General features: G+C 38.6%; 1 protein-coding gene across 2 annotated transcripts in view; it reads left to right on the plus strand.

Moving 5' to 3' along the window:
• Positions 1–11,713, plus strand: part of BCHE (butyrylcholinesterase) — a 31,297-nt gene extending 19,584 nt beyond the window's left edge. The window contains exons 3-4 of one of the 2 annotated variants that reach the window (XM_026061833.1): positions 4,554–4,720; positions 11,571–11,713. In XM_026061833.1, the coding sequence (XP_025917618.1) occupies positions 4,554–4,720; positions 11,571–11,695 (292 nt within the window). In that variant the 3' untranslated portion in view covers positions 11,696–11,713. The remainder of the gene's footprint in view (positions 1–4,553; positions 4,721–11,570) is intronic. The other variant, XM_026061823.1, reaches the window with a different exon arrangement.
• Positions 11,714–14,245: the final 2,532 nt, after the last annotated feature.

Consider the following 14,245-nt stretch of genomic DNA (forward strand, 5'->3'; position numbering starts at 1 on the left):
GGGCGAAACACTCCCATTATGTTCCTTATTTGACTCTGAACCCGCTATTTCCATAATTCTTGCAGCCTTTGTAATGCAACTATAGAAAATAGACACAGGCTTATTACTGCTGTTATATTAACTCGAAGGCTGTTCCCCCCGCCTGTTATCCTGTGCCCATGGTAACACACCATAAAATGCCATCCATTGAAAAACAGCTTATTGTCCGTACTGTTTGATAGCTGGAAGGAATCATGAAAGCTAATAAAAATGATTCACGCTCACTCTCTCCTCCCATTAAACCAGCTGTTTAAATGAAAAGGGGGCCAAACTGAAAATGAGCGTCAGCAGATACAAGCCCAGTGAAGTCAATAAAGTGGCACCTAGTGGGAAAAGCTCTAAATTTGATTTCAACTCTTACTGCGCGGGGAAAGCAGAGGTTGCAGTGGCATTATCATAACCTCTCAGCGGGCAACCTGTTCCGCTAACGAGACACCCGCGGGCCCGAATGCTAGCGTGAGGGTAACGGGCAGAAGGCGTTGAGGAAGAAATTGCCTCGCTGTGGACGGAGCGTCTTTGACTAGTATGGCTGCCGTCGCTGCGGTTAGAGCAGCACCGAGCGCTCAGCTGGGCACTGCGACACCACCTTTCCTGCTCTTTCCCAGAACAGGGAAGAATCGGATATTGCCTACAGGATAAACCGTAGGCAAATGAGCTTGCCCTGCTCCTCTTGGAGATGGCCTGGTGGAAGCCAGCTCTAGTTCTGCTGATGACTTTGGGCTGGTGTAGTCCAGCTATGTTAGACAGCTAAAGGATGGTGGTTTCTTTTTTTTTTCTTTAGTGAAATGGAGAAACACAACATGTTAATCAGATCCCTTAACAAATAAAGCAGCAAAATCGCAATATAGCAAAAGCTTGAGAGAATCCACACTAGCATGGTGCTACAGTCAATGCTTACAACACGCGTTAGAAAGGCACAGGATGCCTAAAACACTTTTCATGAGAATTATCACAGAAAATTCTGCTTTCTAGACTACATGAAAGTATAATGTGACGGTACAAAAGAACCTATATGTTAAATGGTGATACCCCTGCAAAGTGAACACTATTCCACGTTCATTTGTGAAAATAAAGTGCATATTTCACAGGTACTTCATATCATGAGTGCTTGTGAACAAAAGAGTTACAATTTAGATGATGAATTAAATTTTTGTGTATGTGTTTGATAAGCCATCTGTAAAAGTAATGCTATGTGAATATTAACAAATATGTAGTGAGGTAGTATTGTATTTCAAGTTGTACTGATCATGTGAATAAGAAGGGTAACCAAAATACGTTCATAATGATCAACAGAACTCTCTATGTCCAGGCTGTCTCATTTTTCATCTGAACCAAATTAACTTTTTCTTCCTAAAGTTGCTGAAGAAGAACATTAAATACACAGAATTGATCAGTGAATAAGCTCTTCTAAAATCTTCACTTCTACTATGTAAAACCTAGCATATTTACTATGAATGAATCTTGAGAATTAAGTGTTATTGCCAGTTACGGGAATACAATACCCAAAGAGGGAGAGTCTGAGCTTAGTAACAATGAATAATGCCAAGCAAATTCCACTGAGCACAGGATTAAAATAAGGCTCATGAACTTCAGTGGAAACATGTATATGCATAAAGGTAGAACATGAGAGCAGCTTTAATGGAGATTGAGTCCAAAAAGAAACTCTCTGTTTTTCAAGTTAATGAGAAAATAMGTTTGGCTGCCTTAAAGACATATCTTAATGAAATAATTGAGTACCTGTAAATGAGCTGCTGTACCACTGTGAAAGAGTAGAGAGAGTCCAGCCTATAACTTCAGGGCATACGCAAAGGAAAAAATAGCTGAAATACTGAAACAAATTCTGTTTATATCAAAGTTTAAACACAGAAATTTTGTTTTGTTTTCTCTCGCATTTCTTCTCGGGAGCAATTCGAATAATTGCTCTCCTTAATTGCCCTAAGACTTGCTCATGCAAATGTTAAAAACCCTGTAGAAACTAGGCGCTTCCTAAAATATTTAATGAAGTAGCTCTTATTTTCTCCATACAAAATGAAGGTTTTGCCTGACTAGAGCTTATAGACAGGGACAGAGATATAGAAAGGTGATCAATGTTTGATGAGGCAGATGCAGGGGATGGAGGGACCTCCTGCATGTGTGTGGCAAAGCTGGCCCGGCTCTGCTGAAGGCACCAAACCCATCTTCAGGCCCTATTAAGAGCACAGAGGGGGCAAAAGTGGCATGTACTAAAAAGAAAAAGGAGATAATTGAGCGCTGCCAGGAGCTGAAAGAGCATCTGAATGAACAAAGGTTTGAGGAATTGATAAAGTCGATAGGATGGAGGTTTCCATGGAAATTCTGAGCCTCCTATAGTCTATCTGCAAAGATGGTCTTCACTTACAATAACTATTTGTGAGTAGAAATGTATAGAGTTAGGGTTGTGTTGGATTTCTTCTGTTCAGTAAGGATATTCTCCCAATAGTTTGTTTTGTATATAGTATTAAACTTTGTGTTTGGTCCAAAGACTATGGAATTTTATAGCTTATTCCAGGCATTACAATTCTCATCACGAAGTTCTTCGCGAGCAGGAATGAAAAGTAATTGTGATAGGGCAGCGAGGTTATAACCATAACTTCGTGTTCTTACCAGATAAAAAAATTATACTCCTGTGATCTTTCTGCTTTGCTGTCACTGGGAGCTGCTTTTTAACTTTGGAAGTTTTCAATAGTGGAGCAAAGGAGGAGATTACTGGACATTTATCTGAATGGTAAGCATTATAGGAATGTGGAGAAAATGTCCTAATCAGCAGGTTCACATATTTTAAAATGCTGTGTTCATCTGACAGTTCTTTCAATCACTTTTAGTAAGATACATCTGTAGCCATAGTATAACCCCCCCCACCCACCACCTGTAAATTATAATGTGGAATGTCGTGATTTATTTCATAGCACAAAAGCTGTTAAATGAATACTGACAGCACCATTAGTGCTCTGATCTTGAACTGAAGTGCAAGTCAGCTCTGCTTAAGTCATCATTCTCATGAGCCACAAATAAATGCGCAGTTAAAAAGGGTGCCATAAGTTAATCAGAGCAGAATTAGTAAAGAAGTGAGCAATTTAGAAACATAGGAATGGGCACGCTCGATCACATTACCGAATCTTTTACTCTCATATCACGCTTCTTTGAGTGGCCAATACCTGGTGCTAAAGGCCAGAGAGTAAAGGAGAGCACTAAAGCATGGGCCAAAACCTTGACTCATTCTGCATAAACCGAGTGGTACTGATGCAATTTTAGCAGCTGAACTTCCATGCGTGGTACCTTGTTCCCTTCCCTGACAAGCAGAGCTCATGTCAGCTCCCCGTGCACTGGGCTCCTTTCGAACCACTGGTGAAAAGTAAAGTAGCAATAACCAAATTAATGTAGCTGCTAAGGCTCCTTAATTTATCCTGCCAAGAACTGTGAAGCCATGTTGCCCTGCCCTAAAATCCAGGTTCCTCGATTTCAGCTTCCAGCAGAGAAAATGAGTTCCGGTGCTTGCACAGAAGCAAGCTCTTTAACTGGTCTTCTAACTTCTTAGCTAACATAGACTCCTGTTTTGAACAGTCGCACATCATCCACTTTCTATGAAGATCATATTCTGTCTCATGTGTCCCCTAACACAATATTCCCCATTCTTTTTTTTTTTTGACACCCTTAAACATTCTCTTTTTCTCCTCAAGTTATGTAGATTCATCCTATAGATACTACAGATTCAAATGTCCTTTTTGGAGGGGAAACAAATGGATGTTAATTTGTCTGTCCCTTTGAATGTTAATCTGCCTGTTCCTAAACCCTCATGAATTCTATCGTATTATAAATACTTATTACAGCTATTTTACTACTAGCAGCTGTGATCCTGTGACGCGCAATGTCTGTTTTATAAAGAGCCAAGCACACTCTACCTCTTCCTGGGTTCCAAAAGAGCTGAGGCTTTTCTTGTCTGGCGCTCCAGCAAAGGTGCCCAGCGTACCTCAAGAAAGAACTGCTTTTTCTTAATGAGAAATAATCCTCTATTCCAACACAGCTCTCACCCAACATTTGGACTTTTATTTAACCTTCACTTGCATTTCTATCTGAGACATTTGGCCCAATATATTTGTCTGTTGGAAGTGGACAGCAACATTCAGATTAAAACATAAACATCACAGCCTCCCAGTTTTCTTTGTTCATTTGTTTGCTCTTTAGTCACCCATAATGCTTTACATCTTCTCTTACAATCTCCAAATTCAGCATGTGATTTGTGTATGGTAGTTTATTAATGTTTTTTTCCTTAGGTAAAGTAAAACACCCTGAAAGGGTGATACAAATCACTTTACTTTTGTTAAATGAAGTTCAAATATATATTTTTTAATTTGTTCCTTACAAAAGTGTACTTCAGTAATTCCAAACTAACATGCTTAAGTTGAAATAAAATAACTCTTCAACAGTAGAAAATTACTTAATTGACATGCTGAGATAATTTCTCATTAGAAATGAAATGTTTCTCTTTACTTACTCAGAACACCAAATGCGACTCTGGTTAATGGAACAAGATGGCCAGTCTTCACGAGTACTGAACAAAAATATTTAACTTTAAACACTGAAGCTTCAGAGATACATACAAAATTACGTGCTCAGCAGTGTCGATTCTGGAATACATTTTTTCCCAAAGTCCTGGAGATGACAGGTAAAAGCTCTTTTTGGTAGATATTCATATGTAAACTGTTTTATGCAAGCTCATTTGCTTCATATTAATGTGATACTTTAGTTTAAATCTTGAAGTTTGTTTGCAAATGTATTTCCACAAGATGTTCCCATGTTCAGCAGAACTGTCCATCCTGCAAGGTGTCCTACAGCTGCGATCATCAGTCCATAACCTTGTAGCACCCAGCTACATGCTGGGACAAAACCAGGGACAGGCCCAGGCCCTGGACTTGTGCAGAGCAGATGCATCTTCAACAGAGACATTTTAGCGTGGTGTAAATCTCCCCGTTCAAGGTATCCGGTGTGATGGTCTGGGAATTGCTTCAACTTGGGCTTCCCTGGGGTGATAGCAAGAGCAGGAATGACATTGCTAAGCTGGGAACTTGCACTGGGATTTCCGAAGGCTGGAGAAGCTTTGTATAAACTTCATGTGTCCCAGGTATATTGTGGGCTGGTATACTGGGATTATATTATATACAACATATGGGATTATATTATTATGTGATTGATCCACAGAGGATATCAAGTGTTTTGCAGCTGCCAAGTGGGCATTTGGTTCTTCTTCAGAGTTGTATTTTATTTCTAGAGTTTCAGTCATTGAAGACAACCGAGGGACCTTGGCATTGGCCTACGAAAAATACATCCGATTTGTAGCTAGCTGTTCATACAATGTGTTTGTGAGATGTAGCTAATCACTACTCAGAAAAGCGTAACTGCGGCAGTTTGAAGTCTTGTGTTTAGCAGAACGCAACGGACTCTTAAATCCACTGGTACTGAGACAGGTTTTTGTGCAAAGGCCGAAGCGACTGCTTTTGCGAAGCCCATCAAACCGATCAAGGGTCTGTGCTCGCGGGCTGCACCAGCAACTGCTCTTGTGAAAGAGATTTTGCAGCTCTGAGCTGCACACTGTAGCTGGGCTGGAAGAGTCTCATTTCAGAACTAAGATGCAATTTTTAAAGATTAGTTAGTAATTTAAAAGCTTTCTATAAGACTCAGCTTGAATCTTAGACTTAAAAATAAGTAAACTTCCATGAAAAAGTGCACAGATTTCTTTTCTCCTGAAATAATATTCCTTCCTAATTTAAGCCTATATTTGTGTTATGGCTAAACTTTTGTCCCCTCCCAATTCAATGGAAGTTTTTCAATTAAATCAAGGGAAGCAACATCAGTAGGTAAAAGGAATACTTTATCAAATCTAGTCTACAATTTTAAAATCACACAGTATCGAATTATATGGATGGATTTTAGGGCGGTTTCTCAAATTTTTGCAACCCCTTCATGCTGAGCCAGGAGAACCATTTTACCCGTTTCTCTAACCTGGCTGTGAGCTCGTGTGGGGTAACGTATATCTGCCAAATGAGCCGTGCGTATCCAAATGCTCGGTGGCAGAACAGAGCAGAGCACGTCGCTAGACACAGCTCAGAACGTCTTGGCAGGACGGCCGCGTTGCTTTGCACGTTCCTGCGGCAGGAGGGATGATGAAGCAGCCCTCCGGGTCTGCCAGACACAAGTACTTCGCTTTCTGTACCACGTTCAGTAACTTGCAACGTATACTTACATTATTAATTAAAAGAAATTCAATATATTCTTAACGAAAAGGAAAGAATCATCATGCCTGGATCCTACTCTAGAAATGAGCCAAGAATATTGTGAAGAAGTAGTGCTGTTTTGTCACATATCTGGATCTATCAGTCCTTGAAATATTGTAATAAAAATATTATGTTTTTATACTTGTTCTGTACACAATCTTTTAAAATTCTGACAAAGAAACCCTTATGTTTCTACTTACAAACATGATATAATACCCTTATGCTGCAAAAATTCTCTTCACTGAAATATTTTGCATATCTATCTCCTTTTATGCCCAGAGGAACTCACAGAACACTGCATGTCATAAATAGAAGTATTTCCTCATCTTATGAAGGCCTATTTTTGCTATTATTTCTTCTATTAAAATACTCTTAGAAGTAAAAGCTTGCTTTAATATGATGTAAAACAACAGAGAACATGAAGTAAGGACATTTATTATTGCAATTTATAGTTCAAGGGGAATTCTGATAGACAAAGTGGAATTATATCAGTTAGGATCTGAAGAGGATAACCAAAGTGTTCCCCCCCCCCCCCCCCGAAATTACAAGGGATTTCTAATAGTGCCAGGTGGCCAGGATTTCAGACGGATGATGGTGTCCTGCTTGGCAGCAAACCCTTTGTTTAGTTATTGAGACATTTCTCACACAAGCCTTGCTATCTCTGAGGTCTTCTGGTCATGTGATGGCCAGGTCCAAATGTGTTCAACATCCGAACAAGTCTGTTCCCATGACACACTAGGTAAGACAGGTTGCTCAGGGCAGTTATGTATAAGGGAAAAAAAAATATTTTGCCCCTGCCATCTTTATGGTTAGATATTTTCCATTTTCCTTGATCAACAAAACTTGATAGGCTGGAAAAAAAATTGCATCATGGTTTTGGACTGAGAAAACCAGCAAGGAAAAAGTAGACCTTACATACTAACATAAGAGATACATCCATATATAATATACAGGTCTTTATACCTCTGGAGTACTTTGTGTTTGTAGTGTTTCAGAAGGTTTCTCAGTGTCTTCTCCTTCAATTTCAATATATGTGTAATTGAAGTGTAATTGAAGACATGAGCCAAAATGTGTAGTTTTGTGTCTAGCTTGATAATAACAGCTAGCCTGGTAAATTGGTTCTAGACCTGCCTTACAGGGCCTTTCATTTCCAAATAGAGCCGCTACCCAGGTTTCAGTCCTAGCGCTAAGGGCTGGGCGCGCTGAGGATATTCGCCATTCCCAGTGAGCCTACGAAAAGCTGGGAGCGTTCGGCGTTTAATATTTCATTTGAGGGCAAGAGCACTGGGACAATCACCAGAACTTTTCTTCTGATGACTCTTCTAAAAGTAACACACTGGAGGGACAGAGAGCAGTAAGTGATTCTTAAGTAGCTTTTAGAGCAATCATACGTTAATTATAAAAGCATCTATGTAAGACTCTACTTCCTTAATACCATCTTAATGTATCCAGAGCCCTGACTATTTATACACACCTGTTTCCGCTTGATTATAGAAAGCTGCAGGCAGCCAAACTCTCCATTTGCGTTCCATTACTATTTGTGTCCGATACGTAAAATACATACTTTTCTACTTCGTTTGTATCATACATCATCGAAAAAGAAAACAAATATCAAGGTAGCTAATATGAGTTCATTGTATTTTAAAAACTAAACCTTGAAAAGATTTTAAGTGGGGAGACAAAGAAAAGTTAATTTCAACCTCCTGATTAGTGAATAACCAAAATCATTCTATTTGCTATGATCATCCAGACAACATCTGTATTCTATAGAGATATCGAAAGAACTATAGATACTCAGGGCATTCAGACTATTAAAAAAATACAGTGAATTAGAAAATTCACAATCAGAATCAGTTTTCAGTTTCCGTAGAGCTAGCTCTGCACTCATTATGCTTGTTGAAAAGTGAGTTACTCAAAAGTAACCTCACCAATACTATTGCAACTATTCAGTGTTCCTACAAATAGCCAGCTACAGACCTTAATCTTAATTTTTCTAGCTCCAGCGTCTTGCATCCCAGATCACAGGAGATGGAACAGCCCTTACAATATCTCACCTTCCAGACAGCACTATTGTCTTTTGGAAGAAGAAAATAAAAAAATCTAAAATTCTTAAAAATACATATGGAAACACAGATACTATTGTTTTCAATAAAGCATGAATATTCACAGAATGTATGATTAAAGAATATTGAATAGAGAGATACTGAGGTATAGATACTGTTTCTTTTCTCCTTTGTAACATTTTATGTAGAAACTATCACCATGACAGTCTGCAGTAGATCAAGTTGTAGTGTTTATCATACTGATGAATCAAAAAGACGTTTGCCGGTACCACGATTTATGAGATGTTGAGAAGGATAGAAAAATTAATTCTAACTTGCCATCCCTTTTTAATTATACTATAAAAGAACAGCTACACTGCCTTTGTCCTGCTCCTGATGATAATAGCACAGAAATACATTTAAGATTAGCACTTTATTGGCACATTCAGCAGCAAATGTTAGTATGGAGACAAAATTTGACTTTGCTATAATGCCATTTAAATGAGGGCTGTATGGCTATGTGGAAAGAAAAGAAATGCCAGCTGTCTGTGCTGACCCTGTGCTGAAGAATAGCAAAAACTTCATTTTTTGCTTTGTTAAACTGAGACCTTTCGAAACATTAAGATATGAATCACTGCCTACTGAAGTCTCCCCTTTTCTCCTCATAAACTTCACTGGGCCCTGGATCAGGCTAATTGTTATTACTATAAGGTTTGGGACTACCTAAATTACTATATATAGCAAAATAAGTTCACTGTATTATTAGCTGACTTTTGTAGTATTGCGGCTGATCATAGCTGCCCAGTACTCCAAGCTGTAATTACTGGTCAAGCCGAATTCCCTAATCTTTTCTTGCCTTCTAGCTGACAGCTCGTCTAAGTCATGGGTGGTTGCTTCAAAGAGATTGATGATGTTGGTGATAATGGGATGCATTGACTTGTGACTTCAATTTGGATCTTATCACTGCAAAAAGCAAACAAATGGGAATCTGAGTTCTTATTTCAGTGTTTTCCTTTCTCCCTTGTCTTTTAGATTCATAATGATGGCTAGTCTGCGTTGCTCATTGTCTGTTTTCCCCAGCTCACTCACTTCTTCACAGTGATCTTTTCAGAAAAAAAAAATCACTGCTCTAGAGTATAAATTATGAGACATTTCAGTGCTTCTTAATTGAAGATGTGTGTATGGTAGATTTATTCCATTTTATTCCAAGTCTTTGGACAGAAAGACTTTCCAAACATTAAGACTTCAGACACACCTAAACCTGAATAGCGAAGGAAGAAATAAAGCAATTTCTTGAACTGATATTTAGAAGATTTGCCTGAATAAATAAAGCTGGATACCCATAATAATCAAGTATAAGAAAAGAAATAAGATTTAAGCATTTTTCTCCAAATAAAATGAGAACAATCCAAATGCCAAGTTATCAGACCATCTGAGATGTGTGGAAATAATCTGGTGTTATCTGAGAGCCTGACTTCTTCTTTAAGAAATATACAAAGACTAGTTCTTAGGGTCAGGAAAGTAAAATGTCATGTATATCTTCTCCCCATAGTCCTGCAATTCATATCTGCCTAGCTTAGTAACCAAAATATGGTTTTACCATTACCAGCACTGCAGCTTTACTCTTAGAGTTAATGACAATTCTGGCCAGCAGAAATTTTTTTTAAATCATCTGAACTTTCTTTGAACTCTGATATGACCAAGCTTATATTCTTCTTTAAACTGAAGGAGAAGAGTTTGGTTAATTTTTTTTTTTCTCTTATGTTTGCTCTTCGCAGTTTTACTTATGACTACAAGCAGAAGTACAGAACCACACCAAGAAAAGGCTGTATTTCTGCTCTCACTGAAACCAAGAAGTAATGAAAATCTCATTTCAAAGTCTCATTAAATTGCCATCTGGATTTCCAGACCAAAAAGGTTTGGAAATGTTGAGCTGAACTGCAGATAAGCAACTAAATTACTGGATGCTTCTCCAAACTAAATCTCTGAATCTGTTAACTCTCTTTCCAGAACATTTTCTCTACTGATGTGTAAAACACAGAAGTAGTATTTCATTTTCACATAACCAGCTAAACTTGCACTGCTGTCAGATCATAAAAAAGGGGGAAGGGGTGTATTTATGGAGGAAAGGGGCCTATATTCTATCCTAGCAGAAGAACATAAAATCAGAAGAGCATAAAGCAACCATGGAAATGGTATAGCATGAACTCAATTACTGAACTTTTTTTTGGAAGCAAGTTATGTCAATATGGGAGACTGAGATAATTAGGTCCAGAATGCATTCATAGATCACAGATGCATTCTAAACTTTAAGAAAAAAAAAATCTACAAGAGATCTAAAATAATGACCTGTAGTATGCAATAAACTGTTATCTTCCCCTTAGCTGCTGTATGAATCATTCCTGCAGCATCCAAGTTCCTCCCTGGGGCTAATTTCCTTTTGGGAATGGAAGAAGTGATCCCTGTCCATAAGATACTTTGGGAACTTTCCAAGATGATCTATTTTTATTACTCTTCTTAACCTCGCCCTCTGCTATGAGGCCTATTACAGATTTGGCAATAAATATTGTCTTGGGACACAGGATTAGTTGGCACATGTTTTATAGGCTAGAATGAGTAGAAAAAAGCAAATTTTTTGTGTTGACATTGTGCACATTTTACTGCATCTTTCTCCAAACTTATGTCTTTTTTGCATTAAACATGTATATTTATTTCAAAACAGGGTGAAATCATGACCCTATTAAATCTAATGGCAACACTGTTGTCGCTTTGAGCAGAGCTGTGATTTCACTGCATCTTTGCACACACCTATCTCAGTTTGCATGGGAGCATTCTTTGGAGCATCTAGGTTTCACTTTAAAATATATTGAACCCAAATAATATTTTCAGGATTTCAGAAAGGTGTGGTTTTACAGTTACTAATCTGATGGACACGAATATTAGCTAAAAAGCAACAAATCTACCCCATAAGTGTATTTATTATCCTGAAGTGCATGTCAGGATGATATCTTTCCAGTCCCTCCTTCCTGATCTAAAGTGTTAATCACTGAATTTCCAATCTTTCCAGGTTGGAGAAAAGAGAAAAAGGAAGACTAGCCTATAACGCATCTAGAGCAAATGACAGTGATAATCAAAAATATTTTCAATTAGCATTTAAAGAGATTCAAATTTAGATTAATGTAACCCATTTCATGTTTTACAGGAAGTGTTGATGAAGCAGAACAAGAGTGGAAAGCAGGATTCCATCGCTGGAACAATTACATGTCGGACTGGAAAAATCAATTTAATGATTACACTAGCAAGAAGGAGAGATGTGCAGATCTCTAATTAATATGTTTACCCTTTCCATTATGTCTGTATTGCTGTTGATCAAGGCAAATATACAGGTATTTCTAATGCATCTAGCATAAAATGTTACGCAGATTTAAAAAAAAAAAATATGGGTATAATATTAATTCCCCAGATCTTTCATTTATGTTTTAGCTCGTATCTCAATAAACAACAAGGCATCCAAACCCTTTGAAGCTTCAGTGTGCTAAACAGGACTATAGATATTAAAGTCTGAAGATTAATGATGTACATATTACAAACAGTAGCTGCTTAAATTCATACTTCAAAGAAACAATGTAATCTGTTATAGAAAAATGGATTTTTTAAATAGAAATAGCTGTGTTTTAAAGTATTGTCATGCAAAACACAATTGGTTTTGATCTTTGACTACGATGCTACAGCACTTAAACCTTGCACTAGACATAATTTAATTGACATAAACATAAAGAGATAACAACTTTGCTGGACACACCAAATGATATTTGCTTGTTAGACCAAAAAGTTTTAAGGCAGTCATTAAAGCCTGAATTATTGCATCTATGGCCAAATCTGTAGGACAGCCAAAGCAGGAGAGTATTCAAACTATCTACTGAAGGCCTAAAATCATCAGCACCCTGTGCTAGTATAATCGTGAAGTGAGCCAGAATAGCCTCCACTTCTGCTATCCCTGTTTTGCAAAGAGCGAGGACTGAGGGATTCGCGGAGTAACGAATCCGCAGCCAGGGCCACCCTTCCCCTGCTCACGCACCCCGCACCTTCAGTCTGCACAAGTCTCTGCTATGGAGGTAAGCTCCAATTACGGTGATTTTTGTCCGCTGAGTTGCCTCCCAGGCGAGGGGCAGCCCCGCGTTTGCAGGAACATGCACTGAAGGATGCGTTTTTATAACCTGCAGAAAAGCACCGATCTTCATGGTTCATCAGAAATTGGTCCTGAAAGCCCTGCTCAGCCAGGCAGAGCAGGGACCTTGCCCCAAGGCGCTTGCGCGTTTCAGGGCAAGCGTGGAAGGACATCATGCAAGGTGAAGTGGTCAAGATGACCAGGCTCTTTCAGATGGCAACACACATGGGCAACTATTCCTCCTACTTCTCTGCTTCTGGATGGGGCTGGAAGTTAGATGCCTCAATACCACCTTACTGAGCTTCCTTCCACTAGCCCATCTGGGAAGAATAAATGTCAAAAATTTGATAAACGTAAGGAGGATGTAAGAGGAACAACCCATCTCATAAATAAGTTATCCTGAAGCTTTTTGTAAAAGTAGTAGCCTTGCACTGTATCCATTTCCTATTCTAGTGGTCACAAGCTCTTGCAAAGTTCCTGGTTGAATTTGTCATACTGACAAGATCTAGATAACAGAGAGCGGTCTCTTTTTGGTGGCCGATTTGTTCATGTAGGATCCCTGCACAAAAAGGGGTCACCGTTTATTTTTCAGAAAGGCCAAACTCTGTAACCCATGATAGCTTTCAGCTTTTCATCCCTTCAGTTGTTATTAAGAGAATACAATTATTTCCTGAATAAGTTATGAAAGAAAAAAAAACCTGAAGACCACAATCAAACTTCCACAATCAAAAACCTGATCATTTTTGGGCAGGCTGGTTATAACTATGAAAGTATCTAGAGGTTAAAAAACCCCTCTTCCTAGAGCATTTCATGTTTTCATGTTTAGCATTTCATGTTTATACCATGTGTAATGATCTCATTACACACATCAGCACAGTTACTGGTATTAAGAACAGCATGGAGAGCTGCATCAGTCTGCAGCGCACTGGACATTTACCGAGTATCCCTCATACTGCCGATAGCTACTGAAGCAGCGCCACGAGGACGGGCCTCTGCTCATCCCCCAGCTGGGTCTGCCCATCGCCACGTCCCTCCGTGTGCACTCCAGAGGTGCCGGGTACCGACCCGCCGCAGCAAACCTCCGCAGGAGCGACACCACCCCCAGCACACTTACACACAGCACTTGTCATCTTTGGTATCCTCTCTTCAGCTATATTTCACTAGATACCTGTCTAATCAGCCCAGTCAATTAAAAAAAAAAGAGCTAATTAAAATGCACAAATAACCTTTGGGAAGGGTGGTTGTAAAGCAGTTTATAAAATATTTTGTTGGTTAGGTGTCTCTGTATGTGCTGTTACCTAGGCTGGATAAGGTCTATTTGAAGAATAATTAATACTCTTTCCACAGTACATATGCTGTGTCCATTTCATGATCTTAAACAGGAATAAAGATGGAGGGAAGAGGAAAGAATAAAATAAAGCTTAAATCACATTTTGGAGAGCTGTTTTATTGATTTTCTTGATGTGTGAATAAATTGATAGCTTTGTTTTTCATATTCAGGGGAAGAAATTATCTCTGTTGTATCATTCACATGAAATCAACATATCATGTAGTCATATATCCATATCCCACATTTATCCAAATATAATAAAGCCCAAGTATCCGGACTTACATTGCTAAGGTAATGAAGAGCTAAAAAAGATCAGTCCCCATTGTGAAGAGTTTAAAATTGAAGGTCAAACATACTTGATATCATTTGAGGAGACTTT

The sequence above is a fragment of the Apteryx rowi genome, unplaced genomic scaffold (genome assembly GCF_003343035.1).
Source record: "Apteryx rowi isolate R43461 unplaced genomic scaffold, aptRow1 scaffold_10, whole genome shotgun sequence".
NCBI lineage: Eukaryota > Metazoa > Chordata > Aves > Apterygiformes > Apterygidae > Apteryx > Apteryx rowi.